This window comes from Leucopleurus acutus (genome assembly GCF_964270905.1).
Source record: "Leucopleurus acutus genome assembly, chromosome: 10".
Taxonomy (NCBI): domain Eukaryota; kingdom Metazoa; phylum Chordata; class Mammalia; order Artiodactyla; family Delphinidae; genus Leucopleurus; species Leucopleurus acutus.
In genome coordinates, this window is record NC_139153.1 from 31916720 (window position 1) to 31935203 (window position 18484).

Here is an 18484-nt window from a genome sequence, read left to right on the forward strand (position 1 = left end):
CCCTCAACCACTGCGCCACCAGGGAAGCCCGGGTTGTTCAATTCTTAACTGCTAGCATTAAAACTTCTTAATAACTATCACTACAAGTGAATAATCCTACTCTTTATTTTTTTTTATTTTTTATTTATTTTTTATTTGGGGTACGCGGGCCTTTCACTGCTGTGGCCTCTCCCGTTGCGGAGCACGGGCTCTGGACGCGCAGGCTCAGTGGCCATGGCTCACCGGCATGTGGGCTCTTCCCGGACCGGGGCACAAACCCATGTCCCCTGCATTGGCAGGCGGACTCTCAACCACTGCGCCACCAGGGAAGCCCCCTACTCTTTATTTAACCTGAAAGTAAACTGAACAAAACTGGGGGTACTGCTTATGAATAGACTCGTTTATATTCTTAAGAAAAACTGGCAGTTCACTACAAAAACCCATTTATTCAATTTGAATAAAGTAAATATTGATGCTAGACTTTACATTTAAAGAGACTTGTCTGGCAAGTGAGTCACGTTTTAACAATAACCATAGTGAAAGGGAAAAAAATTAGAGCAGTAAGTTAAATAAAAGGCTAATAAAACCTGGAGGAAACAGCTCAGTGTTTTCTTTTAAACCCTGAAGAACACCCAACGTACATTATGTTGCATAAAGAGTCATTTCATGAAAAGACTATTAACAATACAATAGTAGAGTCAGTACGAAGAATTTCAATGATATCCAACTCAAAAATGCATAGGGAGAGTAAAGTTATTTTATTAAATCATGCACATCACGTGTGTTAGTGCAAATAGTTTAATCTGTACTCCAGAAATTCTATTGTACTTTATATCTTTACAAAATAGATTTAAAACAATTATTTACTTTAAAAAATGTAATTCTGAAGTTAAGCATTTCAGAACAATATTTGCAATAACCTATATACAGGAGGTACTGGGTACCACTGGCATATTAGCATTCTGTGGTGGAGTGGCTTCCTGCAACAGAAAATGATGAAATGAACTATATGACAGTATTTTCTACAAGTCATTTGTGACTAATTCCTCCACAAATCTAGTGATCCTCCCAACAGCAAAACCCAAATGGCTTAAAATATAACCTTTAAAGTATAAACAATGACTGCCAAACATTACAAGGCAAATTATATCCTAAACTTCTATTTCAATATTCGGCTAGGCCTGTGGATTGCCACAGAACATTCAAGCCAATTCACTGACATTCCCTCTCAGTTTTCACTGACTGAAAAATTTAACTATGTGATACTTCAGGATATTCTATGACCTATATAAACTTCATTGACATAACTGTGGTGCCGCACAAAAACCATAGCTAAACCTTCACTTCCGTGTTTTAAATTTGTAACATCAAGCAGTGTTTAGGTGCTTTACTGTGCATGGAACACTATTAATCTTGGGAATAGTGCTTCTCATTAACAGAACGTCCCAATTAACAACAATAAAAAGAAAATAACCATTTGCCTCCCCAACCAGGAAATCTGTTGGTAGGTAACAACAGCTCACCTCGAACATGAATTAGCTTTGAAATATCATTAACCAAATTAAGTCAGTAAAAGCTTATCTAAAGAGATATTAATTCTTTCTTCAATTAAACATGCTTGGAGGAAGAGATGATAGGAAAAAAAAAGTCATGCTTCCTAAAATGCTGTATATGAGAAAGTAACTTGGCTTTTAAAGAAAATATCTCTTTAAATACATGAGGTTTAATAAATTACATTCCAATTGACTCAACAGTTTGGTTTACTGCACTGAAACTGTATAATTACTATGTTTTTGCTCCCAGAAATACTTCAGTTTGCTCAAGAAAATACACACTCTCATGGAAAGTTTTTCAAAGTTGATGTCCTCCACATCATCAAGTCACATTAAGGCTGAACAAACGTGCATATATTCCCCAAATTATCACTAGAACAGAGTATTTTCCAAGTGTATTTCTCCTTAAAAAAAAAAAAAAAAAATCCACGCAAATAGTTGTCTCTAAGTCTTGTTCCCAATAGCTCAGTGGTTTTATAACAAGTAAAAATGGCGTAAATATGTAAAAAATATATATATATATATGTGTATATATTCAAACTGATAGGCACTGAGCACACAGGGCCTCTCTTCCCATGTATGTATCAGTTGTTTGGTTTGGGTAGTTATCGAATCAAAAAAAATGAGTTATCTGGCCATTAGAATTCAGAGTAAAATACCCATAAATTTAATGTTATAAATAATTTGGTGTACCAAGAAGCCTACTTTAGGCCACCATAATATTCAGAATTTCAACATACTAATTTAAAAATTACATGAAAAATTGCAAGCAAATTATTGCTTACAGTAGAATAAAGTCACAATTTTATATCCTCTTTATAGACAGATACATTTTATATAATTTAAAGCAATGACCCTACAGCTGTATTCTTGCACTTCTGCTGTTTTAAGAGGTAAAAAGGAAGAAAATGGTTCTGGTTTGTCCCCAGCATGAGTGTGGTGCCAGCTTCTAGAGGGAGGACGGTGTACGGACTCAAGAAACGCTCTCATGGAGAAGCTCTGGCCAGACCTGGCACGTACAGCACGATGGCTGTCACCGCAACCAGGGCAGCCAACATGGGCATCCAGGGCCAGGGTTTCTGTGTGGAAAGAAACCAAGAGTCAAAATCACATTCTCCCTTCTTTTTTCATACCTATTAACCCCTTGGTTCCAGAGAGTCCTGAATACTTGACAGAATATTAGAAAAACCTTATCTTTGCATAAGAATACATTTTAAAAAAGGAAAAAAAGGTGAGGGAGTGCAGGTGTGAGGAGAGCCATAATAGCAGGAGCTGTTTTAGAGGACCATTGTGTGGAAGCCGAATACATTGCAGGAAACTCTTGGGCAGTTTTCAGTTTTCTTTGAAGCCTAATAGTGACTACTCTAAGAAACTCTTTGAGCTCAGCCTGTTTTATTTACTCGGGTATCCACATATTACAGCTAACTGATGTCCATAAATGCCTGGAGTATGTTTCTGCCTAAAATGTTTATTTCTTGATAAAAACCAGACTCACATGTTGGCATAGTTTTATATAAGGGGCTGGTGGGTAAGGTGATAGAAAGAAAATGGTCTAAGCTTTGATCCTCTAATCTTAAACCACAGAAGACAAAATCAGAAGGGGTTCAAGATGGCAAAGTGATGTTAGGGACCCTGCTTACCTGATGCTTTTGGTAAAGACCATGTCCAGGGTAATAATGCCACGTGATCATCTCATATGCTCTACTAACCAGTATGCTTGTTGGAGGTGAGCATGGATGGGCTGTTCTCTGTTAACTATCAGAGGGCTTTACAATATCCATTTGCTTTGTTTGAAAACTTTATTTTCACTAGTGTTCTGAGTTGTATTGAGAAAGCTAGCTTTTAAAGAAATATTGTGATGTTGTAGATCAGGGCTCAGAAAGACATGGGACAGGCTGATACTCTCACAAGTAAATGCATACTGAGGTTGAGATTGTGAGCCAATGGTCCATTATGCCACTCTCATCCTTTTTCATCTTCTTAGCCACAGTGTAATATAGGCAAAGGGTTGAAACAACGAAACTCTACACCGTGGAAAAGAAGAGGGAAGGGAGGAGGGGGAAGAAAGCTTGCTGAAAACTTCAAAGAGGCAAACTCTTCATTTCTCATTCAGAGCTGATTAAACATAGAATTGGGAAGGGGGTACTAAGCTGCAGCAATTCACAGTTTACTCCGGTTTGCTAGAGACAAAGACTCAGTTAAAGGCAGCATATTAACATCTGGTTAGGTTGGGATTAATTCATAGTTAGCTTTACTACAAAAGAAACAAGACAATATGTTATATGATTAGTTGATCATTCAGTTCATTTGTATGACACAATACATAGCATACTAAATGAAGGGTTTGCTTCAGGTAACAAAATACCTGTGTGGTTTTGCCATGCACTATATTACAAATATGGCACAAACAGGTGACGGGAACAAACAGACAAGGACTCAACAGTAGTGCTTGTACCTTTCTCTACCACAATGGACCGAAACACCAAAACAGGAAAGCCAGGAATAGGCCGATGAATACGGCTGGGACGGGTTGTAATATGGAAGGCTAAAGAAGGGAAGGGATATTAAAATCATTTTATGCTATAAAAAAATCATATAAGATGATTTAGAACCCAGGGGGGTGGGAGGGAGGGTAGAAAGACATTTTAAAGACATCTAATACAATCCAGAATGATGGACTGTGGTATGTAAGTTGGCAAACTACCAGTTTAAAAGGAACAGCTGGAGGCAATGTGGGTGTCCCCAACTCCCTAATGAAATGTAGCGTGTTAAGACAGAGCAATGAAAATACCTCACCAGCTGATGCTCTGCTTGACAGTACATTATTTTTGTTCCATACTCAGAAACCATTATTTGACAATGTACTCCTTTGGAAGTGGCTAAGGTTTATTTTATCCCTCTATCAAAAACTTTTTTTTTTTTTAAACCAAAACTCTTTTGCTTGAGATAGTATTGCTTTCAAGCTTAAAAATAAATGCCCTGTGATGCATGGCATTTATTTTTCTAAATCAAGCAAGAGATCTGACACAACATATGAGAAACATTTAGTATATAAAGACAGGCAGCTGAATCTCAGGGCTTTCAGTGATGTTACAAGAATATAAGTAATTTTTAATTTAATTTTATTATTATTATATTTTTGGCTGCACCACGTAGCATGTGGGATATTACTTCCCCAGCCAGGGATCGAACCTGTGCCCCCTGCAGTGGAAGTGTGGAATCCTAACCACTGGACTGTCAGGGAATTCCCAGTAATTTTTTAAATTGGAAGGGAATTACTACAATGAGTGTTATTACAGAGTAATATGTCATTACCGTAAGTCTAATGTCATAAAAATAGGAAATCTACCCTTAAAGTAAATTATTTGTATAACTATAAATAATAATAGCAACGTTACTTTCAAATAGGCTCTAAATCATATAGAGGGATCCATTCTGATTATCCTAGATGTCTTCATAGGTTAATTTAGTAGAAGGTAGACTGAAATTCCATCATCAGAGAGATATGAATTAACACAAAAGAGAGAAGTAACCAAACCATTATGATCTGATTTCAGAAGAGTTCTGTAACTGACATTTTTGAAATAAATGCAATCCATTTTTGCTTATCATAAAGCCTCCATACCCAATTCATAAATTTCTGAAAGGCTTCTACCTAAGCAACAAGTCTTTATTAAAAAAAAACAAACAAACTAGGACTTTCTTTAGCAAAGAACAGTTGGACACAACTCATAAGCATTCTGAGTATGACTGTGTAACTGGATGGCCATGCAACATTACTCTTTTGTACTTGTGCTGCAAGTTAAGCAGAGTGCCTTTCTCCATAGGAAGTATGCGGCTCATGCCCACTGCAGTGTCCAAGCCATGACAGGGGTTTGGAATAAGTCAGAGCACAATCAACCACACTGAACATCCATCAATTAGGGCCCACAAAGGCAATGATCATTAAAACGTATAACACAACATTTATTTAGTATAACATCTTTTAAAAGACCATCTGCCTCTCTAGCAAATAAAATACAAATTAATATTATTAAACTCAATTTATACCAAAATGTTCCAATTCCACACACACACCCCCCTAGAGAAACTCACCAAATACTTCCTAATATTTATAGGAGGCCCGGAAGACACTAAGCTTTTTAGAAATGTGCCTTAGTGAGAACATTATTAGTACAAAATGAAAACCATCAAGTCTCCATTTTTGGATACAGCCAAATGCTAAGGAATCGTCACGTATCACTCTTTCTTCAGTGGGTCCCTGGTGGTATAGTGCTTTGTTTCCCAGAGGGGGAAAAACCAGAGCCAGATGAAGGCTTAGTGACAGAACTTCAGATTCATTTGGGAAAAGCTGACAGTTCTTAGGTAAATTATCTTTTTGCAGACAAGGCTCTTCCTCCAGGTAGTCCTTAGGCTCTTCTAGGTGTACAGGTTAAAGGGGCAAATTCTTACTCAAAAATCTGACAGCCCAATGATTCCATCATGGAATCTCATAATGAAAAGCTTAGTTCACGTGTACTACAGGTCTTAGTTTCTCAAATCAGTAATAAAGTCCTCTGAAGAATCAGTTTCAGGGCTCTCACCTGCCTCTCAATCAAAGCTAAGCCAAGTTTGCAAAGACTTACATTATTTCCTTTCTCTCGGAGCAGCTTCAGGTTGTCTTTACATTGTTTGAGCTCATCTGTGATTGATTGTTTTTCCTGCTCAGTCATTTCAAACTTCAACTTCAGTTCTGAGAGTACAGTCTGTGTCTTTTCATACTAAAGGCAAAGAAAAAAGAGTGTGCAGACTCAACTTAAAATGGGTATGAAGTTATGCGTCTAGTCAGGCTTATATACCAGGCCCTGTTTAGTCACCTGCAATACCACAGTCAAGTCTTTTTGTTATAAGGAGAATAAGAATCACTTGCACTAATAATAAGAAGCCTTTAATGTTTACTTGATTCTATGTAAGAATTTTATGGCCCTGGTGTTAAAAAAAATTGAGATGTCACCACTGTGTCATCTGTTTCTAATATAAGGGGTCACTTTTTCCACTAAGAGAATTAGAGGAGAAAAGTAAAATTCCAAACTGAGCAAAAGAAAAGCAAGTGAAGAAAAACTCCATAGCCTAATTAAATGGCAAGGTTAGGAAGTCTGAGTTTATATCCTGGTAAGTAATGTCAGCCAAGCTATTTTAGTCTTGAAGTAAAAAGTATTAACTCTCATTAGGCCTCCCTTTACCCAGCATCATTGGGTATTAAAGTGTTCTGGATAAGTAATTTCTAGGCAAATGAAGCAAAGAAATATATCTAAGGCACCAATCACTATGATTGGGACATTTCTCTCTCTCTATTTAAGACTTATAAGCATCAATTACAAATAATTTTTAAAAATCTGTTTCTGATATTTTTCCATAGCGAAACATGCCACTTCCTGCTCTGGAAAACAGTTCACTATATATAATATGACTTTCAGACACACTACCTAGCCCTTGAACATAGGTCAGATTAATGCAAAACATGGTATGGTTTGCCCCTACTTTAAATGCCCCAGAAGGCAGGAATGCTAGACTGGTTTCACTTCTAGATATTGCATCTTACATGCAAGCTGGGCTCTCAGTCAAAGAGCAAAGACTGTTCTGCTGCTGGCTGTGCCTTTGTCTCGGCCTCCACTGCCCCACTTTGCCGTTTCTGAAGGTTTTAGAAGGAAGAAAGACAGACAAGGGCTGATTATAAAATAAATATACCACAGGTCTGGCATACCAGAAAGATTCCTCCTCTTCCCTAAACACAGCCCACGAGGCTGGAAAGTCTATAGTTCCTTTCCGCCTGTATCCTAGAAATTTCTCAATAAAGGACACATTTATATGGTGCTTCTGAATAATCCAAACACCTTGGAGTGATTAATCAGGAGCTCATCATTATGCACTCCAAAGATAAATATTACAGATGCAAATGTATAAAAACATTAATCAGAAGTGGTGGAGGCAGGGGGTTAGGGTCAGCAGCGAGTTCACCATCAAGTGGGAAGAAAGACACGGGTACAGAGAGGGAGGTAAAATATGAAAGGAACTCTCTGTTACCTAACAACGTTCCCAGAACAAGTCTGGGTAGTATGCCAGAGAAGGAACTAAGGAGTAAGATTCATGGACTTCATGACAGCTTTTTTTGTGGGGTCTGTGGACTTCCTTCCAGAGGCAAAAGGTTACTGGCAGGTTGCCAAAGCAAACTCAGTGTACCTAGACTAGTCTCTGCACTAAGTCTCTTAGAACATAATCAATTCTCAATGATATGATTCTTAACAGTAACTAATAAAGAATAAGTGAAATGTGATTTGCTGACCAAAATTTTCCCTTATTTTCCTTTTCCACCATTCTTACATCCAGCCTGCCCTTTATACCAAAGCACTTAATCGTTTCTCTGTTCCAGGAGTTGTGGAGAATGACAGGAAGGCAGCTTAGTCCTGAAGATCCTGCTGTTTACCTTCAGCTTGTGAGTGGGTGGGAAGGACTCTGGCCCCAGGGCAAGATGGTGAAGCCAAACAACTTTCCTGAGTCAGTCTTTGCAGGGTGGACTTGTGTGCTCAATGTTTTATGAATTCTTAAATTACAGATATTCCTACTAAATCAAAATATATAGATGCTTTCTTAAGTCAAATATAAAGATGGTATACCATTATTTTTCTCTTAACACTGAGGATTAAATTTTACTTTTCTCAGGTACTTTTTCTTTTTTAAATGTTCAAACAAAAGCTGCCACATATATAAAATTTAATTGTCAGAACAAAGGTCACCTTCTGTAGCCTTAGTGTCACACCTCCCTTGGATATCATTTTGCTCCATCTTGCTTTCTAACTCAGAGATGAGAAATGAGCTCAGTTCTGATTAAGAGGGAAATACCACACAATATTACCAGCACCTCTGGTTCTTCTTCACAAAAATAATCATATCTGGGCTTGCTTAGTTTGTAATATTTTAACCTGTGACAGTGCTGAAGATACATAATCATTATATTGTGCACATTATGATTCTATGAGAGAAAGGAGAAAAAGGGGAAATGTTGAAAGGGAATATATGTGCATTAATAAAAGGTAGTAATTCATTTGCAGTGGATTACACAGATATAAGAATCTCATTAAAGAAGGTTTTAGTTACAGACTAGTATCCAATAGTTGACATCAGGACAAACGGAAAGAAAAGCAATTTCACATCATAAAGGAGCATGGTATGGTGACTACACTTCATTTCACAATGAAAACATTGAACAAGAAAATAGAAAAGAAACATACTGACAAGATCAGACATATTTTTAAATGTGCTGCATTTAATGCAATCCAAAGGCTACCAACAATTTAGATGCTGTGACAACATGCCACTGCCATTTGTGGGAACAGTTAAAGCATTTCGCACTGATTGGTCAGTGACCAAAAACAGGCAAACAAATAATGCAACAAAATGGCTAACGCATTCAGAGTAACATACAACAGAATTATCTTCCAACCACAGCATTCTTCCCAGATTTTGAAAGAATTATGGCATGTGGACTGGAAGGACACAAAGTGCTTACAGTATTAAATACTAGTATATTTACTTTGGCACAAAATTTGTGTTCCAACCAAATAAAATGAGATTTCTCCCAAAATACATATCCTTAGCAAGAAGATAAAAAATGAACATATTACAAAATCAATATGGCCACATGTGAATAAAAAATGTTACAGTTTTTTTCTTTAGGAACAAACATGAAGACAGAAGAACAACAATCATTTCCAAGTTCAGGATACTACAGGGAAAGAAAAGTGCAAAGGAAAACTACATTGATTAAACAGATCTTCTAAAAACAATTTTGGGAAAATTTGTTATTTAAGACAAAGAGTTGTCTTCAACTTCCTTCTGTTTAAAACAAATCCTTCATTTAAGAGGGTCTACAACTGGGGTGAGCCCTGCCGGGTAGATGAAAATACATCAGCCTTCTCCATCCCCTAAGTTGGCCAGAAGTCAATGCAGGGAATAGTATAAGGCCAGTAGGACTGATCGCAGCTCTTATTGCCCCACTCTCAACTTCAAGGCTCTGCTCAGGAAAAGCCTGGGTGGGGTCTCTGCTCCAACATCAACCCTCACCATTTTAAACATGGTTTTTTTTTTTTAAAGCCACCAAAAAAACGGTCACAGAACATGTTTGGCTGGCTGGGTATGAGCTGAGTTTTCTCATCAGCAACTTTTCAGGCCAGTGTCACCTGAGGGGTTTAGACAGCATTATGGTGTGGCCCCAGTTAGCTTTCCAAAAGTATTCTAAATTAAATATGATACTGTCTTTGAAAGATAAACAGTGAATTAAGTAATCTGGTACAAAGGACTTCTCATATAGATCAACTAACTGGTAGAGAAAAACTTTTAACGCAATTTTGTATATTTATATTTTTGAGACCAAACCTTACTGATGAATTCTCTATATACGGATCATGATACACAGCTAGAAATCACCAGAGATGCTCCCAGTATCAACTCTGTGACAGGTAATGCTTCCCTTTAGTTCTAACTAGCATGAATATCTGATTTGCTTTTGGCTTTAAGTCCAACCATAATTGGGCTCATAATGTCTTTTCGCTTTACCTCTTTCTGTACATCCTTTGCTTGGTTTTCAGCCTTACTGAGAAGAGTTTTTAAATCAGCTGAATCCCGAAGATGCTGTTCTTTCAAGGATCCCACTTGATTCTCAAGCTCTTTCCTAGTCATCTGCAGGATGCTGAGATCACTGGTAAGCTCTAAACTCTGCTTCTGAGAACTGCAACATAAATATTGACAGTTATTCATGTAGAAATCAGACACAGCAGGAAGTCCAATTTCTTATACATTTTACTAGGAGGGATGGAGTGGATTTCAGATGAGGAAAGAAAAGTGTAAAAAAGAATGATATTTTCAATAAGTAAAAGCATTAAAACACTAAAACAGTGAAAGTTTAAAGCTGTGTCCTATTTTCAGATAATCAAGTACACACAAAGTTTGAAATTGTAAAAATAGAAGGTGACTAATTGTATATTTTGTCATATCACATTATATTAACTGTATCATAAAAAGATTCAGTGTAGGTCTTCTACAGGAAAAGAAAGCACATATTCCAACTATTTTCTTTAAGTACTTGACAAATAGGATGGCAGACAGAAACTTAAACCTTAGGAGCCACTTCCAACTTAAGTAAAGATAAACCTACTGAAATGAGAAGACACCAAACTGGGGAGGAAAGCACAAGACAAAGAACCAGGAGTCTGGCTTCTAGACCCCAGATCTGCCACTATTTAGTTGTGGGATGTTGAGCAAGTCACTTAACTGGTGCCATTTCATTCTCTGAGTAAAGCATTTCCTGAGCTCTGAGATCTGTGCCAGGCACCATTCGCACAGACACAAACAACACAAGGAGAGTCTCAGTGCCCTCCACTGTCAAACAAGAAGACAGAACTCAATAATTTCTGAGGCTGTTTTCCAGCTTAAATTCTATGATTGCTGTTACAACCTGATGTAAAAAAAAAAGTCCCATTTACACACTAGGAAAACACCTTGATAAGCAGGAATAGAAATTCTTTGTTCAATTCCTTCTACACCATGGACAACAAAGAACAAAAGACCCGTATATTGAAGCTGTGTTAAAGAATTTGGCTCCCATCTGCAACAGAAATAGCTAAAGGAGGATAAGGTTTTCAAGACATCCTCTCAGGATGGATCGTAAGACTCAGACTCAATATTGTAACTGAAGTACTATAGAGTATAAATCCCATGCTGATTAGATGCTAGGCAGATCGTAGGGTGTACGTGTGATGTTGTCAGGGCAATATAGCTAGGAACTATATGGCATGTAAGACACTGTAAAGGGAGACTAGCTTCTAAATACTACTTACATGCTGGGGAGGCTTAACAAATTAACTTAGAGAACTATTAAATCAGAAAAGTTTAAAAAACAGAATTAATGTCTTAAATAGTTTTTGTGAGTTTAGACAGATAACTTGACCAGAATATATTCCACGCTTCTGGGGCCTAATATTATTAAACCATATGCTTCTAACTCATGAGGAGTTTGTAGGATTGCTTTTCAACATTTAAACAAAATTTGAAGTCATTAAAAAAAAAACATTTAACAATCGGCCAGATTCCAATTAATCATATCTCAAAAATAAGGGATCAAGTCTGAATCTTTAAAGTATCAAAAATTCCAAAACAAGAATAATTTAAGATAATCAGTACTGGAAACCAAATATCAGTATTTCTTGCTTGAGAGAATACGAAACTAAATGGATTCACCAAGATCCAAATGTATTCCAAATATGAAGAACTTGAGTGTCGGTATCATCTTACACACACTTTATACCAAACAATTTGCCCACATGTTCTGTTACACAGATGAGCAGTTGGTGCATACATATACACAAACGTATGCGTGTGTGTCTGTGTGGCAGCATCCATTTATTTATTTGTTTGTGTTTTGGGCCTTTATTTTGTCCTTTTCATATTTTGAAATTGTTTTCACAAACTTTTACATAAAAAACAAGCATTTGTTTTGTTCTTTATTATTAGTTATCTTTAAACATTCAGAAAGTAATACACATAGAAAAGACTATGGAAAGATATGACACTGGAAGAGAAAAAAATGCTTTAAAGATACTGATATTGACCATATGATGTTGTAAGGCGTTTTAGAGAATAAGTCAGCACGTCTTGCTCCTTCAACTAGTTCTTGATTTTTAAAATGTAAAACCGATATTAAAGTTGCCTTTGTTTTTTTTTTTAATTGAGGTCCTGTGAGGTTATATAACATTTTTTTTAAGATTTTTTTTTTTTGATGTGGACCATTTTTTAAAGTCTTTATTGAATTTGTTACAATATTGCTTCTGTGTTATGTTTTGGTTTTCTGGCCGAGAAGCATGTGGGATCCCTGATCAGGGATCAAACTCGCACCCCCTGCATTGGAAGGTGAAGTCTTAACCACTGGACCACCAGGGAAGTCCCGCCTTTTTTAAATAAGAGATAACAAGGAATACTATTTTCTGATATATCTAGTCCTTTCATTATCATTTTTCCCTAAAGCTTGTTTTCTATGGGAACTGACCTTGGTCACTGAGTTTTTGTTAATCTTAATGCTTTTCAGGAGTATAAATACAAGGCTAACAAGAGAGCAATGACTCCCATTTTTGGTGTACTCTGGGGAGGGAGATGGATTAAAGAATGGCTTCAATAATAAACACGTACTACTTTCATATCTGAATTAGAATGTAAACATTGTATAAATAAAAAACATGGAATGGATCGAATTTTTAAGGAAGCAATAAATTTTAAACTATGCAACAAGTGTTGATGAGAAAATAGGACTCCACTAAATTTGCTGGAATAAATCTATTACATTCATTGGTTTGCCTGTAAGGTAATGGATGTTAGAAAGATTTAATTGCTTTTAGCAAATTTTTGATCTCACACATTGTTACTTTTTATGTAACCCTGTTTGAAATTCAAAAGCTGGATTTGTATCTTTCAACAGTATCAATTCTTTATCATAGCCATCTCCTGATCACCCTTATAAACAGAAGGGATCATTGGCAAGAAAGAAAAACAAACTTGTATTTGAAATTTATTATGATTTAGTTTAAAGGGCAAGTTCAATCATAGATCTTTTGCTGTCTGTTTGTTTAGATCCGTTTGTTTAGATCTTTTGTCTATCTTTTGGTGCGGAGAAGGGGCATTTAGTGAATCTATATTCCATGAGTACACCAAAAGGAAAGGACATGCAAGTGATGGCAGGAAAAAAAGTGCTGAAGTACTCATTTAGCGTGGTTAACCAGCCAGATAGCCAAAAAGAGTCTGGATGAATATTTTGCTCCAAAAAGGTATTTAAGTATCAAAATTAAACTTAAAATTTAGATGAAAATCTAAAGATAAAGAAACATTTTGAACCTAAAAAAGAGTTCTTGCATACTTGTGCAATTCTTTTTCTTGCCGCTGCAGTTCTGATGATAGCAAAACGTTTTCCTTTTTTAGAGAACGGCATTCGGCTTCCAATACATTCCATTCCTTTCTCAACTTCTCTAGTTCACCTAAAATAGTCCCAAAACACATTTGTTAATATAGGAACATAACTATTTTTCCCCTTAAACACTTACATTTTACATGGCTATTCTTTGATTCCTGTTACTTTGCAGTGGCGCCTCAGGGAAGTTCCCATCACCCTGAACTTCAGTAATATTTTTTTCTCACTTCACTTTTATAAGACAAATAATTTTTAACAGTATTTAAATAAAATGTAAAATTGAAAAGATTTTCAATTTATTGTAGAGCTTACAGACCTGAAGAATGCTTATAGCCCCAATATAAAAACACTGCTTTATACAACCAATCGTTGTCAAAGACAAAACTAGCCTGAATGGTTATTTTCCACAAGTTATAAAGTTATCGTTATCAAGAGTTAAGAGCTTTATGTAAAATACATTTCTTACCTTGTAGCCTCGTTGCTTCTTCTCTCTGCTGGTCCTCACATTGCTGACATCGAAGCTGAAAAGTATTTTGCAAACTCATGATTTCTTTCTCATATTCAGATGCTGCTTTCCGCCACCGCTCAAGCTCGGCTCGCACTTTCTTAAGCTCTTCTTGTAGAGAAGCAATGTCAGTGTCCCGCTCAGAGGCAGCCTTTTCTGCTGCTTGATGAAGGAGTAAAATTTCATCTCGGGCACTAAGCAATTCATCTCGAGTGCCGGTGATTTCACTATCCTTCTCCTCCCGGAGATTCTCAATATTGATGTGTAACCTCTGCAGTTGGGCTACAAAAGTATATTTACTCATCATTTTCTTAGTCCATAGTAATCAGGAATAAAAGAACAGCCCATATGGGACTGTAGTTACTACATGGCCCAGGCTGTCAGAGCTGTTTGTTGCTTTTGATTAAACTGTACAAGCAATCCATGTTTAATGCAGAAAATGTCAAAATACAGAAATACAAAGAGAAAAAACCCCCAAAGCGACCTTTATTTCTCCCACACAGAGAAAACTGTTTCTAACATTTGGTACTTCCTCTCCTAGATTTTTTCTATGCATTTATACACATATAAAAACAAAAATAGGGAGGGATCATAATAAATACAATGTTCTCTATGCGGCTGCTGATGAATATTTTTCAATAACAAAAACCAGCTATACTAACTTTTTTGACTAATCCTTTATTTTAGACACTTGAGGCTGTTCAGATTTTAATTACTATAGACAATACACCTTATAAAGCAATCTTGATTTTTTTTTTCCTGAGGGTGAATTTGTAGACATAGAATTGCTTGGTCAAAGGGTATAAGCATTAGTAAAACCTTTGATGCTCTTGACTCAATTTTCTGTTCAAATGTCAATTCCTTAAAGAAGCTTTTTCTGATGGCTTATCTAAAAATAGCCCTCTGTCATTCTCTAGCCCTTTACTCTGCCCTTATTGGACATCACACTATATACTTATTTGCTTATTCATCTTTTCCACTAGACTGTACATCTCATGTGTGCTATCCCCAATACTAGAAGAGTAAACAATCAAGAATTATTGGTTGAATTAATGAATTAATAAAGTTAATGAATATTGCCTAATGAAAGGTATATATTTTAAGGATCTGGTCTTGTCCTCAATAACTTGAACTGGAAACAATTTGTATAAAATCATACTTGGTTCAGAACTAGAATACTGGTCTTGATTATAATAACACAAGAAAATTATAGGTATAAAAAGTTCCGTAGGTAGAAAAGAAGAATAATTAAAATAATTAAGAGGATTTAAGCCTTGTGTAGGAAGAAGTTGCCTAATAAATAAACATTAAAGAAAATATTAGACCTTTTAAGTCTGTGGGAAACGTTAAGAGGTAACAGGTTCAAAAATCTGAAAAGACACAATGGCCATGGATAACATGACCATGGACTTGTGGATAAAATCCTGAAATATACATGTTGGCACTAGAGAGCACTCAATGATGCCCACGTAAGACAGCTTTAAGACAAAAGGAAGCACTACATCATAGAACGTTCAGGGATAATTGCCCATACACAATACAGGATGGAAGTATAGATTCAAATCAGATTTATATAAACTAATGGATAATGGCATTAAACTATAAGAGTGTAAAGAGCTTTCAATTTAAAAAGATATACAATCTACCCTAGAAATTCTTGTTTGACCATAATACAATTTTTTAAAATAACTCACATGTCCCACTCAAAAATAAGAAAACCCAAAAGACTGGTTTTTCTTTGGGATATTTTAGGGCAAATATCATAGGCCTTATACAATGACTCCCCATTTCGTGTCAACAGAGATTACTTGTCTATTTAACTTCTTCTTACTGTACCTCTCAAACTAAAATTTTAAAATAACATTGGTTCCTTCTTTGACAATGAAGGCTAATTAATTTTACTTTAGGAATTTTACTGTGGCACAGGAAAGACATCTCCTGGAGTATCTCACAATTATAACCTCAAAGTACCAGGAGCTCTGGGTCGAAGAAAACCCTTGACAGGCAGGGGTCTTTCGGGTCATTTCTGTAATGACCCTGTGATAGCCCATACAAAGAGATAGCAAAATGGTGGATACGAAGAGCAGCTTTACCAATGAAGGGAGTGCAGGGACCACTGTTCTATTCCATTTGGTAAATAATTTTTGTTGCAGTGCAAGTGTGCTATGAGCATTAGAAATAATATCACCAACAAGCTAAAAGTGCTGATGCACAGAGCTACTCAAACTGATTTCCTGTCTGAAGGTCTCCTTTGTAGTAAGTCACTACATAACCCAGAAAATGACAGTCTTACCAAATCCATATCTTCAATCTTCCTCTTCCCACTCCAAGTGGGAGGTACTACTGGAGTACTAGGGAATCTTCCCTTAAAAAAAAAAAGGGGCCACAAAGAGCCCAGTTACAGTCTCAGATTCTAGGGAAGAACCAAAGCCTTGAGAAATGGGAACCCTTTGCATTCTTACTTTCCATTTCTTTTGAATTGCTACAAACAAACAAACAGTAACAATCCCAAATAGCCTCCGGTGTTCCATACCTTGAAGAACCTGTATTTGTTTACTGGATTCCTCAACTTGATTTCGATAGGCTTTTCTTTCTTCTTCCAAAAGAGCTGAAAGTAAAGCACAGTATTTCTAATTTAATGAAAATATTCAGAATCGAGCAGCTGGAAAGTTCTAAGAAATTCTCTCCTAAACCTCACTGAAAGAAACAAAAGTTAGGCAGTGTTAGCAGTTAGGTAGTTTAAAGATTTTTTAAGGAGCACAAAACAGTAGTAAGTAATAAATGTATTCAACCGAGTAGTAGTTGTCTATACCTCGTATTGCCAAGATAACATGTGCTGTTCTTTACTTGAGAAGCATTCTTTTTTTTTTTCTTTTTTTTGCAGTACGCGGGCCTCTCACTGTTGTGGCCTCTCCTGTTGAGGAGCACAGGCTCTGGACGCGCAGGCTCAGTGGCTATGGCTCATGGGCCCAGCCGCTCCGCGGCATGTGGGATCTTCCCAGACCGGGGCACGAACCCATGTCCCCTGCATCGGCAGGCGGACTCTCAACCACTGCGCCACCAGGGAAGCCCCGAGAAGCATTCTTAATAGTTGTTAATCAGGATTTTGAGCTTAAATGTGAAAAACAGACTTAAAATCCTCATGTTCACTGCCAAGTACATAGTAAGTACTTACTGACAGGAAGTTCATAGTTCCCCGTGGGATGCAAATCTTCGTCCTGGTCAGGAAGGCCATTTTAGAGAACATGAGGATTCTAAGACTTTGTAAGGTACTAATTGACTGCAACTAGGTAACTGCTGTGAACGCTATAGAAAAGTAAGCTCTAGGGAATAGCACAGACTCCAACTGGCCTATGACTCTTATCGGTTGGGACATTAGAAAATTCTATACCTTAACCTTGCCTGGTTCCTCTCACTTACTGAAGAATCCACTGTAAAACTGCAGGGGATATAAATTTCCCTTATCTTATACTGAGTAGCTAATATTAGGTATAACTAAAACGTAGAAATTTATATTTCTAAGTTTTTTCCCTTTGCTGTACTTAATGTGTAATTAACTTTTAAGATATTTCATTGGTACAGGCCTTTCTTTTTTTTTTTTTTTTTGCGGTACGTGGGCCTCTCGCTGTTGTGGCCTCTCCCGTTGCGGAGCACAGGCTCCGGACGTGCAGGCTCAGTGGCCATGGCTCACGGGCCCAGCCGCTCCGCGGCATGTGGGATCTTCCCAGACCGGGGCACGAACCCGTGTCCCCTGCATCGGCAGGCGGACTCTCAACCACTGAGCCACCAGGGAAGCCCTCAGGCCTTTATTAAGGCCTGTACTGTATTATTAGTACAACTGTAATTCTCCTCACTTTACTGATCTGAAACATAAGCTCAGAGAGCATAAGTGATGTCCCAAGATCACATATCTAATAAAGTTGTAGATTTGGAAGAAGGTAACCATGCCTCTGGACTTGGAAGTTTGGGGCCATTCAGTTATATCTTGTTGCTTTCACATCCCCTAAAGAATCAAAGTAATCTTGATCTCACCTTGAAGTTCAAAGCATTTTTGTTTACTTGCTCTAGCTAGTTCCTGGGCTTCAATCAATTCCTTCCGAAGATGCTGAATTTCTTGTTTTGCCTCAATTTCTGACTGTGCACCCTGCAAGTCATCTGACAAAAATATGTTTATTTTAAAAGCAAGAGTTAGTATCATACCATAATCTCTATAACCAAAGATTAGCAATCTTTCTCATGTTTGAACATGCATAGTTAACAACAAAGCACAACTAAGTCTAATAAAATTTAGAAGCAAATTGTATTAAGCATTTTAGTCATTTTACCTTGGAGAAAGAACACAAATATGATTAAATTATTTTAGTAATTCATGGCAATGGTACTGTAACATACATACTAATATATACTAAATTATATATTTCACTTATATAAGGCTTATGTAGAGCTTATGCAAGGTTT

At 36.9% G+C, this 18484-nt stretch overlaps 1 protein-coding gene across 15 annotated transcripts in view; it reads right to left on the reverse strand.

The window, feature by feature from the left end:
• Positions 1 to 472: 472 nt before the first annotated feature.
• Positions 473 to 18484, reverse strand: part of SLMAP (sarcolemma associated protein) — a 150808-nt gene continuing 132796 nt past the window's right edge. For 9 of the 15 annotated variants that reach the window (XM_082848672.1, XM_082848681.1, XM_082848670.1 and 6 more), the window contains 7 exons: positions 18059 to 18181; positions 16560 to 16634; positions 13988 to 14308; positions 13471 to 13588; positions 10125 to 10296; positions 6158 to 6292; positions 473 to 2611 (listed from right to left, as the gene is read on the reverse strand). In XM_082848672.1, coding sequence (XP_082704798.1) covers positions 2519 to 2611; positions 6158 to 6292; positions 10125 to 10296; positions 13471 to 13588; positions 13988 to 14308; positions 16560 to 16634; positions 18059 to 18181 — 1037 coding nt within the window. In that variant the 3' untranslated portion in view covers positions 473 to 2518. Of the gene's footprint in view, positions 2612 to 3987; positions 4078 to 6157; positions 6293 to 10124; positions 10297 to 13470; positions 13589 to 13987; positions 14309 to 16559; positions 16635 to 18058; positions 18182 to 18484 lie in introns of all 15 variants that reach the window. The other 6 variants (XM_082848673.1, XM_082848682.1, XM_082848678.1 and 3 more) reach the window with 1 other exon arrangement.